The sequence below is a fragment of the Heterodontus francisci genome, chromosome 10 (assembly GCF_036365525.1).
Source record: "Heterodontus francisci isolate sHetFra1 chromosome 10, sHetFra1.hap1, whole genome shotgun sequence".
Taxonomy (NCBI): domain Eukaryota; kingdom Metazoa; phylum Chordata; class Chondrichthyes; order Heterodontiformes; family Heterodontidae; genus Heterodontus; species Heterodontus francisci.
Window position 1 is genome coordinate 32,675,506 of NC_090380.1, and position 18,130 is coordinate 32,693,635.

An 18,130-nucleotide genomic window follows, 5' to 3' on the forward strand; every position below is an offset into this window, starting at 1 on the left:
GTTCGGGACATCTGCTCAGGCTAGAGCGAAACTTGCAGTCGGAGGGGAAGGATCTAGTTGTCGTGGTCCACTTGGGTACAAATGACATAGATAGGACTAGGAAAGAGACTCTGCATAGAGAGTATGAACAGCTAGGGGCTAAATTAAAAAGCAAAATCTCAAAGGTAATAATCTCTGGACTATTACCTGAGCCATGAGAAAATTGGTGTAGGGTAAATAAGATTAGAGAGTTAATTGCATAGCTCAAAGACTGGTGTGAAGAAATGAGTTTCAATTTATGGGGCACTGGCACCAGTACTGGGGAAAGTGGGAGTTGTACTGTTGGGATGGTTTTCACCTCAACCGTGCTGGGTCCAGTGTTCTATCGAGTCATATAACTAGGGCGGTAGAGAGGGTTTTAAACTAAATGGTGGGGGAAAGGGACCAAGTGAGAGATATGATATGATAAATTAAACAGAGAGGACAGGGCAAGAGAGCAAGGTAGTAATAAAGGAAATAATAATCAGAGTGTGGCAGGAAGGGACAGAATATACAAAATTAAGAGTGTGCAAGCAGCTAAGGCTAGAGGTTGCATAAATAGTAAAAAGACTGGACTAAAGGTTCTGTATTTGAATGCGCGTAGCATTTGTAACAAACAAATGACTGATAGCTCAAATAGAAGTAAATACAGAGACTTGGCTGCAAGATGACAAAGGCTACATGACATTTCAAAAGGACAGGAAACTAGGAAAAGGTGGAGGGGTAACTCTGTTAATTAAGGATGACATTAGTTTGAGAGCGAGAAGAGTGGATCTAAGACTAGTGTTTTAAACTTAAATAAGGATAACTATGAGGGTTTGAGAGCAGAGCTGGCTAAAGTAAACTGGGCAATTAGGTTCAGGGATAGGTCAGTAGAGATGCAGTGGCAGACATTTAAGGAGCTATTTCATAACACTCAGCAAAGATACATTCCCCTTCTAGGGGAAGGACACACCATCTGTGGCTAACTAAGGAAATTAAAGATAGTATCAAATTGAAAGAAAAGTGAACAATTCAGCAAAGAGTAGTGCCAGGTCAGAAGAGTGGACAGAATATAAAAAATAGCAAAGAATGACTAAAAGAATAATAAGGAGAGAGAAATTAGAGTATGAGAGAAAGCTAGCTAGGAATATAAAAATGGATAATAAGGGTTTCTACATGTATTTAAAAAGGAAAAAAGTAAGGTGAGTGTTGATCCTCTAGAGAGAGAGTCTGGGGAGTTAATAATGGAAAATAAGGAAATGGCAGAGGAATTGAACAGATTTTTTGCATCTATCTTCACTGCAGAGGATACAAATAACATCCCAGAAATAATTGTGAATCAAGAGTTGAAAGGGAGGGAGGAACTTAAAACAATTACCATCACCAGAGAAAGGGTACTGAGAAAATTATTAGAACTAAAAACTGACACAGCCCCAGGTCCTGATGGACTTCATCCTAGGGTCTTAAAAGAAGTGGCTGCTGAGATAGTGGATGCATTGGCTTTAATTTTCCAACATTCCCTAGATTCTGGAAAGGTCCCATCAGATTGGAAAATGGCAAATGTAACACTGCTATTCAAGAAAGGAGGAAGACAGAAAGCAGGAAACTACAGACCAGTTAGCTTAACATCTGTCATAGGGAAAATGCTGAAATCTATTATTAAGGAGGTTATAGTAGGTCATTTAGAAAATCTCAATGCAATCAGGCAGAGTCAACAAGATTTTTTGAAAGAAAAATCATATTTCCCTAATTTATTGGAATTCTTTGAGGGACTAACAAGCAACGTGGATAAAGGGGAACATGCAGATGTGGTGTACTTGGATTTCCAGAAGGCATTTGACAAGGTGCTACATCAAAGGTTACCAAATAAAATAAGAGCCCATGGTATAGGAGGTAACATATTAGCATGGATAGAGGATTGGTTAGCTAACAGGAAACAGTAGGCATAAATGGGTAATTTTCAGGTTGGCAAGCTGTAACTAGTGGAGTACCACAGGGATCAGTGTTAGGGCCTCAACTATTTACAATCTCTATCAATGACTTGGAGGAAGAGACAGAATGTATGGTTGCTACATTTGCTGATGACACAAAGATAGGTTGGAGAGTAAGCTGTGAAGAGGACATAAGGAGTTTGCAAAGGGATATAGATAGGTTAAGTGAGTGGGCAAAGATTTGGCAAATGGAGTATAATGTGGGAATGTGTGAACTTGTCCACCTTGCCGAAAGAATAGAAAATCATATTATTTAAATAGAGAGAGTTTGCAGAACTCTGAGATGCGGAGGGATCTGGGTGTCCTAGTACACAAAACACAAAAAGTTAGTATTCGGGTACAGCAAGTGATTAAGAAGGCAAATGCACTGTTGTCATTTATTGCAAGGGAAATGGAATATAAAAGTAGAGAAGTTTTGCTACAGTTGCACTGTAGGGCATTGGTGAGACCACATCTAGAGTATTGTGTACAATTTTGGTCTCCTTACTTAAGAAAGGATATAATTGCATTGGAAGCAGTTCAGAGAAGGTTCACCCGACTGATTCCTGGGATGAAAGGGTTTTCTTATGAGGAAAGGTTGGACAGGTTGGGTCTGTATTCATTAGAGTTTAGAAGGAAGAGAGGTGATCTTACTGAAACATATGAGATCCTGAGGGGAATTGACAGGGTGGATGTTGAAAGGATGCTTCCCTTTCTGGGACAGACTAAAACTAGGGGGCACAGTTTAAGAATAAGGGGGCATGGTTTATCAATAAGGGGTCTCCAATTTAAGACAGAGATGAAGAGAATTTTTTTCTTTCAAAGGGTCGTGAGTCTGTGGAACTTCTTCCCCAGAGAGTGGTGGAGGCAGGGTCTTTGAATGTTTTTAAGGCAGGGGTAGACAGATTCTTGACAAACAAGGGAATCATAGGGTATCGGGGGTAGGCAGGAAAGTGGAGTTGAGTCCACAAACAGATCGGCCATGATCTTACAGAATGGCAGAGCAGACTCGAGGGGTCGAATGGCCTACTCCTGTTCCTAGTTCGTATGTCTGCATGTACGTTCATCCAACCAGCAAAAAACAATTTCAATTTAAAACATGTCAAATAAAGGTGGAAACATTTCTCACTTCCATGTAAATACCGATTCTTTACAATAGCTCCCATTTTCAGTTTTTCCATGAGGGACATGTTGAAGATTGAGGTAGGTTCTGGAACTGTGTCCCTGGTGCAGGCTGGGAAATTCCTCCCACTAATTGCCAAACAGTAATCACCTCAACAAGTGTGCACGGAAGAACATAAGAACTAAGAGCAAGAGTAGGCAATTCAGCCCCTCGAGTCTTGTCAGCCATTCAATACAATCATGGCTGATCTCATCTCGGCCTCAACTCCATTTTCCTGCCTGTTCTCCATAACCCTTCAATCCATTACTAGTTAAAAATCTGTCTATCTCCTCCTTAAATTTACTCAATATCCCAGCATCCACCACACTCTGGAGTAGTGAATTCCATAGACTCACGACACTTTGGGAGAAGTAATTTCTCCTCATCTGTTTTAAATCTGCTACCCCTTATCCTAAAACTATGACCTCTCGTTCTAGATTGCCCCACAAGAGGAAACATCCGCTCTACGTCTACTTTGTCAATCCCTTAATCATCTTATATACCTCAATTAGATCTCCTCTCATTCTTCTAAACTCCAGACAGTAAAGGCCTAAACTGCTCAATCTCTCTTCATAAAACAAACCCCTCATCTCTGGAATCAATCTAGTGAACCTCCTCTGAACTGCCTCCAATGCAACTACACCCCTCCTCAAGTAAGGAGACCAAAACTGTACGCAATACTCCAGGTGCGGTCTCACTAATGCATTGTACAGTTGCAGCAACACTTCCCTACTTTTATACTCTATTCCTTTAGCAATAAATGCTAAAATTCCATTTGTCTTCCTTATTACGTGCTGTACCTGCATACTAGTTTTCTGCGATTCATGCACGAGGACACCCAAATCCCTCTGCACCGAAGCATTCTGAAGTTTCTCTCCATTTAGATAATAATTTGCCTTTCTATTCTTCCGACCAAAGTGGATAACCTCACACTTATCCACGTTAAACTCCATCTGCCAAATTTTGGCCCATTCAACTAACCTATCCATATCCATTTGTAAATTTCTTATTTCTTTATTGCAACTTACTATCCCACCTATTTTAGTGCCATCTGCAAATTTGGCTATAGTACCTTCTATCCCTGCATCAAAGTCAGTAATATAGATTGTAAATAGTTGAGGCCCGAGGACCGAACCCCGTGACATCCCACTAGTTACATCTTGCCAACCAGAAAAAGGCCCATTTATCCTGACACTGTGTTTTCTGTTGGTTAGCCAATCCTCTATCCAAGCCAATAAATTGCCCCTAACCCCATGTGATCTTACCTTGTGTATTAACCTTTTGTGCGGCACCTTATCAAATGCCTTCTGGAAGTCCAGATATACTACATCTACAGGATCCCCATTATCCACCTTACTTGGTACATCTTTGAAGAACTCTAGCAAATTAGTCAAACATGATTTACCCTTCATAAAACCATGCTGACTCTGATGGATTGCATTTTGACTTTCTAAATGTCCTGTTATTACTTCCTTAATAATGGATTCTAACAATTTCCCATTGACAGATGTTAAACTAACTGGTCTATAGTTTCCTACTTTCCTCCTCCCCCTTTTTGAATAATGGCGTTCTATTAGCATTTTTCCAATCCACTGGAATCTTTCCCGCATCCAGGGAATTTTGGAATATTGTAACCAATGGATCCACTATCTCCGCTGCCACTTCCTTTAAGACCCTAGGATGTAGGCCATCAGGCCCTGGGGACTTGTCTGCCTTCAATCCCAATAGTTTGCTCAGAACTTTTTCCCTAGTGATGACATCAGATAAGAAATGGATCAAAGTTGGTTAATTATGACCTGAAGCTGAATAGCCTTTTCAGCCCCTCCCACCAATTTTTAAGAAGAAATGACCATTAAAGTGCCTGGGGTCACATGCCACCACATCCCCACCTCTCCTTCCTTTTCTGGAGGGTAGGCCCATTCACCCAAATGTAGGCAGGTGGACAGAACAGAGAGAAACATGGTCTACATTGTTTACTGCATAGAAGGATGAAATGCAGCTTACGTCTGTGCTGGCTCTTAGTGCAGCAATCCAAAACTAAGCTGACTTCCTTGCTGTCCCCCATACATCTGTATCTTCCTCTGCTTCAAATATTTATTCAATTTTTGCTTAAAAGATACAATGGTCCTTGCCTCAATTACTCCTTGTGGCAAAGCATTTCATTTCCGTGTAAAGAAATTTCTCCTCACCTCTCCCCTCACTCTTTTACTGACAGTTTTAAACTGATGTCCCCTGGTTAGTGCGCGATATTAACCTTCCATAATTTAAAAAACATCTATTAAATCTCTTGTTCACCTCCTCCATTCCATTGTAAATAGGCCCAGTGTCTCCTCATAGCTAGGATTTTCCATCCCAGGCTTCATCCTTGCGAATCATTGTTCTTGTAAGCATTTTCTTCAATTTGAGACCCAGTATCCTGGTGCTATATGCTCTGACAAGTTTTAACGTCCTTTCTGTAATGGGATGGTAAAAGCTGCATACAAGGTTCGAACTGGTGACACTGATGACCACAGCCAGTGTCATACAGATGTTAGATGTTCTCTGGAGGTCTTCATAAAAGGAGATGGTATAGCTCTGTCATAGTCTCCCTGCTAGATCTCAAAACCCTGAAGCATCTATCTTCCATGAGTCCCAGATGCTGTGCCTGGAACAGTAGACCCACTGTGTTGCACAGTCATGTTCTCTGACAGTACACCTTGTGTAATGTCTGACACCATAGGCAGCTCTTTCCTTCTCTGACTGGACCATCTTTGTAGATCCAGTGATAGTGGAACACTGAATACAATCTAGCATAATGTGCACAAAACTTAAAGTTGCAACTAAAGTATGCAGCAGTTCACCTTAGGCGTAGGCAATGTAGCCTGTTTTGAAGACTCCAGGTTACAGACTTCAGGTTCTTTAGTAGGGGTAACAATGTATTGCAAGAGCAATGCATTAGTGTTGGTATACGAGGGCTGTAAAATTGTAGTGGCTATGTGCTCCCGGTGGTTGAGACTCATCACCTGAAGCATTGATTCATCAAGTGATCACCATTCTGCTTTGTGACCTGAATAAACTGCTATGTCAACAGTAGCGAGAGGTCAGCTCATTCAAATTATAACATAATACTCGTGGTGCATGATGCACAGGGACGATGCAACAAGCATCGGGAGCAGGATGTCTTGAGCAGCAGTGGTCACTTTGAAAGCTGAACAGATGGAGAAGTAGCAATTAGAATCCAAACAGGTGGAGCCAGTCCATTTAAAAATACTGTTGGAGGTGCTGCTGCAAGACATCCTGCAAAGAAAGGTCCCTTTCAAAGCAAGGGCCCAATCTTCATTGAAGGCAAGCACCAGCGCTACATGGATGAAAGTGGCAGAAAGGGTGACTGCAATTTTGTGCTGTCCACAGAGCTGGGAGTAGGCAATAAAGAAATCTGCTGATCTCAGAAAGGTGACTGTGCTAACTGCTCGTCCCATTTTGCTCCCTTTCAAAATGTTGTTGTCTAATTTGTCCGAGCAGTACATCTCTGTAAACTTTCTGCTGTATCACACAGGAACAGGGAAAAGAATCCAACAACTTCTTATATACTTTCCAGAACAATCTGCATTGCCAATAAGACAAACCAATTGCTCTGTGGCCCATTAAATGAGGCAAATAACAAACAAGATGCCGACATCAAATATCTGTACACGGGCATGATCACACACGCTGCTGCGTTTTGGATGAACTCACGTTTATGGAGGGTGGGAGATTGGAGGCTGGGTGGGAGATTGGAGGCTAGCCGGGAGAGCATCCAGTTCAGTCGAGAGGTAGCAAAACCATGGATGAGAATTTCAGCAGCAGATGATCAAAGAGCGGGGACGGGTGATGTCGCGGTGGAAGTAGGTGCGTCATTGTGATGGGGTGGATAGAAGCTCATCTCAGGGTCAAAAAGGATGCCACGATTGCAAGTGGTCTGGTTCAGCCTGAGACAGTGACCAGAAAGAGGGATGAGTTGCTGACTAGAGAATGGAATTTGTGGTGGTGACCAAAGACAATAGCTTTCGCCGTCCCAATATGTAGTCAGAGAACATTTCTGCTTATCTTGGATATAGAAAGTTCAGAGGGAAAGTGAAAAAAGAAATGAGAGAAGCAGAGAGAGAGCAAGCTAATGGTACAAGGACTTAGGGAACACAGATTTAAGATTTTGGGCAAAAGATGCAGGGGGGATGTGAGGAGCAACCTTTTTATGCCACGAGCAGTAGTGACCTGGAACTCACTGCTTATGAGGGCAGTGGAAACGGAGATGATCAATGATTTCAAAAGGAAACTGGATTAGCATTTGAGGGAAATAAACTTGCAAGGCAACCAGGGTAGAGCAGGGGAATGGGACTGAGTGGATTGCTCTATAGAGAGCCGGCATGGACTCGATGGGCCGGATGGCCTCCTTCTGTGCCGTAATGACTTTATGACTCTAAGCAGCACGACAAATCAAAGACTGTAGAGGGGTTGAGAGAGGTAATGGTGAGGAAGAGCTGAATGTTGTCAGTGTATATGTCGAACCTGACGTGATATTTTTGGATGATATTGCCAAGGGGCAGCATGGATAAGAAATAGGAGGGGCCAAGAATAGATCCTTGGAGGACACCAGAGGCAATGGTGCAGGCACAGGAGGAGAATCCATTGCAGGTGATTTGGCCAGGTGGGCTAGGGACAGGGAGGGAAATGGTAGAGACAGCTGATCAGATGGTGTCAATCTCAGTGACAAAGAAGTCCATGAGCTCCACATTTGTTGGAGGTGAGGGTGAAGGAGACCGAGGACAGTGGCTTAAGAAGGTGGTCTGCAGTGGAGAATGGCTAAACCAGTTGTCCGCCATAAACATATCGCTTGGACTTAAGGGAGTGAGGATAAGAGCCATACCAGGGGGATCAACCAGGGTTAGGAGAGAGTAATGGTTTTTAATGGGGACAAGGGCATCAATGGTGGGGGTGAGGGTGTGATCCATTGCTGCAGAAATGTCACAGTGAATGGAAGGTCAAGGGCTAGACAGTTGGGAATTTGAAAGTGTTGTTGTATGTGATTTGGGGTTCAGTTTTTTTTCAGGGGCAGACACATTTAAAGGTGATTTAAATGAACAGGGATACAAGGAAGTAATTACAGATGGTCTTATCTGCTATTGACACCATGGGAGTAAAGAAGCCACAAGAGATGGCAAAATTGAGTGGGTGGGCATGAATATGGGCAGGGGAATTTATATAGAGGGAGTGATTAATGGAGGAAATGAATGCAGTGAACTCAGAGGAGAGAGGGCATGATGAGTTGAGATGGAGCTTGAAATCACCAAGAATGAGAAGTTGCTCTGGAGGAATAGGGGGACAGACCAAGGTGATGAGATTTGGTGATGAGAGCCACACCACCACTGTGGTGGATTGGGAGTGGCAGATGGTGTGAAGTTATAGCCAAACTGGGAGGCATTATTTAGGAGTAAGATGTCATCATCCATCAGCCAAGTTTCCATCAAGGCCATGAGGTTAATGCAATCATCCACAATAAATTCATGGATGGCAGGGGGATGAATCATTTCAAAGTGCACCAAGCAGCCTGCATCGTTTTGGAGGGGGCAGGGGGATGTCCCAAACTTACAAGGAACCCGGAGGCCTAAAGAGCCTTACGCATAGCTTGTACACAGGCTTCCAGCCTTTTTGCTCTCACTGCCCACAAGGGAGCAAGCTGACTACCTCAGATACAGTGGAAATCTTAAGCCTCTAAGCTGAATTTCCAGGGATTGAATGGCCAATGTACTGAAGGTATTGAGCACCTGACATATTATGAACCCGAAGGGCAATATGAAGAACAGGGTATGAAGTATGTATGACATGTTAAACTGAATTTCAAGTATAATTCTTAAGGAGTGTTTACACTGTTAAGAGTGCAACCAACAGCCGAGATCCTCATTGTTTCTCTCCATCACTTGCGCTCCACAGTGTATACTAGTTCAGGTTCCAAGAAGCAACAGCAGCACAGACACACAATAATTGGTACATGATTCTTCCTTCAGACTTAGGCAAGCAGTTTTAGTAAACACAAGAGGGTTTGCTCTCAATCTCTGCATAATACAGCACAGTCTAGTGTGGCTACATAGACTGATACCAAATGTACAAGGCCGGGGGAGTGGGGTGCAGTAGTGCATAGAGGTCAAAACTGGATGCAGTTAATGAGCACAAAGTAAACACGACATCAGTTTCAAAACAGTAGAGCAATTAAAACTGGATACTAGTACTCATAATACCAGATATGCTTACTTGCTGAGCAAAAAATTTTGTTTTCCCTTGGCGTCGATCAAACACTTGTCTCTGAATCACTTCCACTTTTTTGTCCAGTCTTCGGATGGCAGAATAGATGACCTACAAAGTAAAATTCGTTCAAAAACAGCATATGTGTCACAAAGCAGAAACTGTTACAGTTAAAATAATGGCAAAGGACATTTTTATAGGGAAAACAAATCTATCATTTTGAGTTAAAATTGCCTCTTGGTTTGGACTCCACTTGGTATTTGTAAAATGGCTGTCGTACGTAAAGAGCTGTCCCTCCCAAATTTAATTTGGACACCCAGATCCCTCTGTACAGCAAAATTCTGCAGCCTCTCTCCATGTAAATGATTTTCTGCCTTTCTATTCTTCCCATCAAAGTGGACAATCTCACATTTTCCCACATTATACTCCATCTGCCAAATTTATGACCACTGACTTAACCTATCTATATCTCTTTTCAGACACGGCGGCACAGTGGTTAGTACCACAGCTTCACAGCTCCAACGACCTGGGTTCGGTTCTGGGTACTGCCTGTGTGGAGTTTGCAAGTTCTCCCTGTGACCGTGTGGGTTTCTACTGGGTGCTCCGGTTTCCTCCCACAGCCAGAGACTTGCAGGTTGATAGGTAAATTGGCCATTACAAATTGTCCCTAGTGTAGGTAGGTGGTAGGAGAATTGAGGGAAGGTGGGGATGATGTAGGGAATATGGGATTAATGTAGGATTAGTATAAATGTGTGGCTGATGGTTGGCACAGACTTGGTGGGCTGAAGGGCCTGTTTCAGTGCTGTAGCTCTCTATAACTTTGTTTCCTCCTCACACCTTGTATTCTACCTATCTTTGTATCATCCACAAATCTGGCTACAATACACTCAGTCCCTTCATCCAAGTCATTAATATGGATTGTAAATAGTTGAGGCTCCAGCACTGATCCCTGTGGCACTGCATTAGTTACAGTTTGCCAAGCTGAAAATTCCCTATTTATCCCGACTCTCTGCTTCCTGTTAGTTAGCAATCTATGCTAATATATTACCCCCAACACCATGACACCTTCTGTAGTAACCTTTTATGTGGCACTTTATCGAACACCTTTTGGAAATCCAAATACTCCACATCTACATTATCCACCCTGCTTGTTACTTCCTCAAAGAACTCTTAATAAATTTGTCAAATATGATTTCCCTTTCATAAAACCATGTTGACTCTGCCTGATTGCATTATGATTTTCTAAATGTCCTGCTACTGGTTCCTTAATAATGGATTCTATTATTTTCCCAATGACAGGTGTTAGGCTAACTGACCTATAGATTCCTCCTTTCTTGAATAGAAGTGTTACATTTGCAGTTTCCAATCTGCTGGGACCTTTCCAGAGTCTAGGGAATTTTAGAAGATTACAACCAATGTATCCACTATCTCTGCAGCCACTTCTTTTAAGAACCTGAGATGCAGGCCATCAGGTCCAGGGGACTTGTCAGCCTTTAGTCCCATTAGTTTTCCTAGTACTTATACTCTAGTAATAGTGATTGTTTTAAGTTCCTCTCTCCCTTTTGCCTCTTGGTTTTTTACTATTGTGGGAATGCTTTTTGTGTCTTCTACTGTGCAGACAGATACAAAATACTTGTTCAAAGTCTCTGCCATTTCCTTGTTTCCCATTATTAATTCCCCAATCACATCATCTAAGGGACCAATGCTTACTTTAGCTATTCTCTTCCTTTTTATATATTTGTAGAAACTTTTACTGTCTGTTTTATATTTGTTGCTAGTTTACTCTCATATTCTAATTTCTCCATCTTTTTTAGTCATCCTCTGCTGCTTTCTAAAATTTTCCCAACCTTCTGGCCTACCACTAATCTTTGCAGCATTGTACACTTTTTCTCTCAATTCGATACCATCCTTAACTTATTTAGTTAGCCACAGATGATGCATCCTTCTGCTAGAGTCTGCCTTCTCAATGGAATATATCTTTGTTGAGAGTTATGAATTATCTCCTTAAAGGCCTGCCACAGCTTTTCTACTGTCTTACCTTTTAACTTATTGTTGCAGTCCACTTTAGCCAGCTCAGTCTTCATACCATTGTAATTGCCTTTATTTAAGCTTGAGATACTAGATTCAGACCTAAATTTCTCACCCTAAAACTCAATGTGAAGTTCTATCAGGTTATGATCACTCTTGCCTAGAGGATCCTTTACTATGAGGTCATTTATCAATCCTGTCTCATTACACATTACCAGGTCTAAAATAGCCTCCTCCCAGATTGGTTCCAGAACGTATTGTTCGAAGAAACTGTCCCTAATACACTTTATGAACTCATCCTCCAGGCTATCTTTGCCAATTTGATCGGACCAATCTATATGAAGATTAAAATCGCCCACGATTATTCCTACAAGCCCCCATTATTTCTTGATTTATACTCTGTCCTACAGTGCACCTATTGTTAGGGGGCCTATAAACTACGCCCACCAGTGACTTCTTTCCTTTGCTATTTCTTAACTCCACCCAAACTGATTCTACCTCTTGATCTTCTGACCAAGATCATTTCTCACTACTGTACTGATCTCATCCTTTATTAATAGAACTACCCCACCTGCTTTTCCATTCTTCCTATCCTTCCAAAATATCAAATCCCCTTGAACATTTAGTTCTCAACCTTGGTCAGCTTGCATCCACGGATCTGCAATGGCTATCATATCATACCCATTTATTTCTATTTGTTTTATCAATTTATCCATCTTGTTATGAATGCTGTGTGCATTCAGATAAAGAGCCTTTAATTCTGTCTTTTTACCACGTTCCATACTCTGACCTTATTTGCTGCTACACTCTTATGTTTGTACACTTTGTCTCTTCCTGTCACAAATCTGGTCATCATTACCCATATCGCTACCCTGCACTCATTTTTTTATTCATTCATGGGATGTGGGCATCGCTGGTTGGCCAGCATTTATTTCCTATCCCTAATTGTCCTCGATTTAATTGCCTTGTTCTTTCTCCTTAACTTTCTAAATTTCCCCTCACCTGAACCCTCTCCACCACTACTTCATTTCAAGCCCTCTCTCCAACCCTAGTTACATAATTTAATCATCTTAAACACCTCAATCGGGATCAATCAATTGGGATGAAATAACACGGCGGTAATACATCTGATACAAAAATCTTCACTGCTGATGTCGCTACTAGACAGCAGCTGTAAGATGTCATGTGTAAATAAAACAAGACTGCTGTCCTCTAACATTACATACCTGATGAGACATTTCATACATTAGGCTTCTTCTTCTGATTGATTAGTCAAGCCCCTGCTTACTTTTGATACAAGCGAGTTAAAAATACCAAACTTGCAAAAATTGCCATTTTGATTTATCACATGAGGACATGTTATAGTTGTTGATAAAACAAAAATACAGGACCTTGGTTGTGGGTCTGGGCACTGATGCTTTAGGGCTGTCTAAATGGCCTGTTTGGTAAAGCCCTGTTCAGTATGGAATTGAACAGTACATCAGACCGAGGAGGTTCCAAGTTTTATCCATGGTTTCTGCTGAGTTAGCCGATCTCGGTCAAGGCGGTAGTCGGGGAATTATAATTAGCCACAGTCCTCTTGGTGAAGGCAGAAATGGGGCTCCAACTCCTGGGGCTGAATTTTATCAGCGCGCTGCATACTGCAGCAGTACGCTTTGAACTCGACGGCCTTCAGCGCGGGGGCTCATTTAAATGGAGGGGGCGGAGCGGCTGCCCCTGATGACATAGAGGAGGCAGCCATTCCGTACCCAGCAACGGCGTCTAGCACCACTGCGCAGGCACCATTTTTAAAGGGCTTCAAGCCATTCAGGTTCAATAAAAATTTTTAAAGGTGCCGGCGTCTAGAAATAACAAACAAAATGTCAGAAAAACTTTCAATCCCCTTTCCAACAACCCCCCCCCCCCACCGAGTTATTAATAAAATAACCCATCCCCCGAAAAAACAATCTGTAAAATTACAAACTTTAACCCTCCCACCTTCGGAACATTTGACCCTCAACCCCTTCAACATCCCCACAATCATCATCCCCGCTCCCTCCCACCACCCTGATAATTTCACTCCTCCCACTCCCTACCAGCGTCTCAGCTCGGAACTCTGTATGGAGCTCCGAAGGCGCGCGAGTTGCAGTCGTCAACTGTAATAGCAGCTTGGGACAGCTGCTGGGACAAGGCAAGTATATGTAAGTTAATTTGCATCGATTTTACTATTTAAATGAATGCCCCGCCACTGAATGGCAGGTGGGGCCACACCAAGGCCTTGCCAGCTCCGGTAAAATGCGGTGGGGACTTCTCAGTGTTGGGGGTCGTGGCAGGCCACTCCTGCAAGTATTTTATGGGGCCCCCTGCCAAGACCCTGACTTTAAGGTGCTGGTAAAATTCAGCCCCTGAAATCCATCAATAACCTCAGTTAGAAAATGCATCTGTGCAATGATATGATCAGGCTTGGCACAGTGCCCTCCATAGTCGAATAGTCATCCAGCACTCACTGTCTCAACTTAGGCGTGAGGAATTAGTGTTTTGATGAGGAAACGACTGGCACTAGTGGAATTATGCTACAGAATGAGTCACTGCCTTTAGAGAGAATATTAGGGGTAAAACATTGCCTAGATATCATACATAGCCTATAGTGAGATTAGTTGTTCTGATAACCAAATGCATGGAGAGATTGGATTTTTAAGGGGCAATATTTCTACTTTGTGTCCTGGTTCAGACCCTCAACCACTGAGAGTACATTTTGGAAATTTAGATACTAGGGGGTAACTAATGGCTATGAGTCTAATTCCATCAGGAAAATTTACAAGAAAAAAATAGATCTTTTTGCTCTGCTCAACAATGTGCTCAACTCCCAATGTAACCACGTGACAACCTATACCAGCTAATATGGCCTGTCTTAATGATACTGCTAGTTTGGGATTGTCTCTCCTACTAAGAACTGGGTTGAAGCAATCCAAACTCAGTTCCCTAATTAACCTGTCTGCTCAAAGCTTTGTGTTATCCTTTGCATTCATCTTGGGTACATGCTTCTGTTTGGGAGTGTATAATGAATAGCTTATTAACAGGTGCAAAGGCTCAATACGAGAGTATGTCTCATGTGATGCCAGCTAGTGTTTATCCAGTATTTATCAATCTAGACCTGATTAACATTAGGTAGCGATACATTTGTTATTGGCTACCTAATCAACTAACTTTCTTGTGCTCACAAGGGATTCTACAGATTACGACACAATGACACTGGAGGGCTCATTTTATCTTTCAGTGGTGCCAGAAAACAGACAGTAGCAGAATGACTGCCCGTTACACTCCTCTCCCAATCATCAAACCAGGCGAGGTGTATAAAGGTGACACATTATAAAGTTGAAATCAGCCCAGGGTGTTTAATCCATATTTAGTCAACTGGATCACATTTGTTGACACATTCTGGACATGTTAATAAATAGTTGCAACATCTTGCCACTAAAATAAATGTCTGCTTACAGTTACAGAGTGTTACCTAGCAACACAAATTAGTCACTAAACTAATAGATTTACTTTCTGGCAGGCATTAATTGTTAGGCTTTCTGGCTTTATCTCCAGAACAGATGTTAGGAGATTGGCCTTGAAATTAGGCTGTCGGAAATCCAGTACAAACACTTGTATACCTGTCTGACATTCCGCTCTCTGTTATTTCAGCAGAGACTTTAACTTATTTATATTAAACATTACCCATTAGCCCTCTAGGTTATAATTTCTTTGGAAAGGTTTATTTGCGGCAGATTTTCCTTGTATTGCACTCGGTAAACAGATCGTCTGGGCGTGGACATAAAGAAAAATTAGGCAGGGTGGGTTGCATGGCTATAATAAGCCTGCCTGAGAAACCTGAGTGACTTCACTACGAGGTCTGCAAATGTTCCAGCCCAATTTTCCTCTACTGCGCCCACAATTAATTGCATCGACAAAGGAAAATATATATGTAGAAAGCATTGCCTGAAAGAGTGAGGGAAGCTGTTTAATGATTTTCAAAAGGGAATTGGATAAGTACTTAAAGGGGAAAAAATTTACAGGGCTATAGGGAAAGGGTAAGGGAATGGGCCTAATTGGATAGCTTGTTCAAAGAGCCAGCACAGGCACGATGGGTTGAATGGCCCCCTTCTATGTTGTGCCATTCTATGTTTCTATTAATTTTGTGCAAATAGGATCAAATAAACTTTAGAACCCTTCCATGTTGTCTCTACTACATAACTATAGTCACTGTACCTCATATGGCAAGAAAAGGAGAGAACATGTAGGTTGCAGACAACTCCAGATTGTACATCAGCCTCAGGCTTCTGTTGGTGGCAGTCAAATGTTTGCGTTTTACTGTATTGGTTATGAGGGGTAATTTGATGTGTATGCACAAAGCTAGTGGGATACCCAGTGCAGTTCTGAAATTTGTTTGCCGTCTGCCCACAATTTTGTGATTGAAATTAATGGCCAGAAAATTATGAATAGTGCATGCCCAAATTTCTGATTATGTGCTAACACAGACAAGGCTCCCACTGACAACACAAACGTTACCCCAACTGTTGCATCTCGCATAGGAATTTGCAGTCTCAAACTTACCATTGTCTATTATCCTACTTACATGATATAGAAACATTCCTTTATTATCCAATGTATTCTCGTAATCCAAATATTCCTACAGCAAATGCTCCAATTATTTTCCAGACATTATTCTAAAAAGGTGAAGAGTTAAAACTTGCCTGCATTATGTAAACAGTGTTCAAAGGGGATGAATTTTGGAGATGGATCAGCCTTCAGTTCCCAGCTGCTTCACCGACATAATTCAGGATTGCCTCCCCAACCTCTCATCTCCAGATTCAGGTCCAACCCCAAGACTCCAGCCTCTGGAATCTCTTTCAACCCCACCGGCATCTCAAGGCCTATGCCTTCAAACTCCCTCCCAGTCTCATCAGCAGTCCTTGGATTTCCTGTCCATCTCCAGGACCACCGTCAAATGCAAAGTCGCTGGTCTCCAAACTCAGTTACATTTCAAGACACAGGTGTCCACAGACCTCTGGATTCCCCGCCCTCTCCCAGTTCCAGCAGCAACCCTGGCTTCCAAATTTCTCTCCAGCCTCACTCTCAAGCCCAAGACACAAGACCTATTTCTACATCTTCTTGAGCAGCAGCCACAGGCCCTGGTCTCCAAGCACTCAACTCAGCAGGAATCCCAACCACCCCACTCCTTCCTAGCTCCATGGGTGGTTCCAAGTCTTGTACTCTACTGCTCCCTCCGAGCTCCAAGCTCCTGACTCATTCCCGGCCTTAGCCCTCTACTCTAAGATGTACCAGGCTTGACCGTGTCTTCCCTCCTTCATACCAAGGTACAGATGAATGACTTCTGCAACAATTAGTGAGTTGCAGCCCCAGGTATAGCTCCTGGACTTATGGGAGATGAGAGGAAAATGAGAGAGTGAAGCACATATAAAACAAGAGACAGAGACATCATGGAAGAAGGGAGGAGAAAGTGTGTGACCAATACACAAAGAAAGCATCATAAATACACAGATGATCAGTGAAAGTGTGTGAGAGGCATAGGAAGAAAGAGTAAGGTAGAGGGAGAGATATTGGGCGGGGTGGGGAATTTCCAACTTTTCCAAATGGGCAGTAATCTGATGAGTGGATTGCCCACCCAACTGTAGAACACACCCATGTGGAAACCCTCACCATCCAATTCTGGAACCCCACCTATTGTAGATTCCACCGGATTTTCATCTGACTGATTTGAACAGAAGAAAAATTGGGTAGGTTCCACAACAGGCGGCAGACCCATTTCATCAGATTAGTGCCCAGGCTGTGAAGTTGGAAACTAGGCCCATGGAAGCAAAGAGACTGGAAGACAAACTAATACACAGTGAAAGGGAAGAGGGAATATTTAACAAGTGATAGATCAGGAAAAACACAGAAGCCGGGAAAAAAATATTTCTAAGGTTTGTCTGTAAACAATATCAAAGAGGTTTACTAGGACACATAAATGGCCCATAATCAACTCCAGACAGTACAAACATTGTAATTCTCCTCAGCGATGTATTGCAGCTGCTTTTTTGACAGAACCACAGTTCTCCTTCATTACAGGTACCCATAGATTCCAACATGTATACTACTTAAAGCAAGGTTGTGCATTGGACAGGCCTGAACTCAATATTCCACCTTTGGGATATCCAAGCTTGAGGTTTTCTACATAAACTGGTATTTGGCTTGAAAAATACCAAAGCTACCTTGCTATGTGTGCTCTCCTTGGTGTGGAGGGCGATTCTGAAAAAAAAAACATAATTTCCAGTGCAAAAAGCCACATTTATGTCTGTGAAGTACCAAAGGAAATGGAAAAAAAGTTAATTGAATCAGTCAGTCCAGAGCCAGGAAGATATATCTAATTAGAAGGATTCCCCCAATTGAACTGAAGAGAAAAAGAAAAAAGGAAAGACTTGCATTTATACTGCGCTTTTCATGACTACCAGGCGTCCCAAAATGTTCTACAGCCTATGAGTACTTTTGAGGTGTTGTAATGTAGGAAACGTGGCAACCAACTTGCGCACAACAAACACCCAGCAATATGATAATAACCAGATAATCTGTTTTTGTGATATTGATTGAGGGATAAATATTGGCCAGGACACCGGGGAGAACTCTTTGAAATAGTACCATGGGTTCTTATATGTCCAACCGAGCAAGCAGACAGGGCCTCGGTTCAACATAA

The 18,130-nt window shown here is 42.3% G+C and overlaps 1 protein-coding gene across 6 annotated transcripts in view; it reads right to left on the reverse strand.

Annotated features, from left to right (window-relative positions):
- LOC137374385 (BEN domain-containing protein 2-like) overlaps positions 1-18,130 on the reverse strand; it is a 140,285-nt gene that overhangs the window by 67,820 nt on the left and 54,335 nt on the right. For all 6 annotated transcript variants that reach the window (XR_010975814.1, XM_068040398.1, XM_068040400.1 and 3 more), the window contains one exon: positions 9,397-9,498. Coding sequence is in view for 5 of the 6 variants with exons in the window: in XM_068040398.1 (XP_067896499.1) it covers positions 9,397-9,498 (102 nt within the window). In the remaining variant the exon portion in view is untranslated. The remainder of the gene's footprint in view (positions 1-9,396; positions 9,499-18,130) is intronic.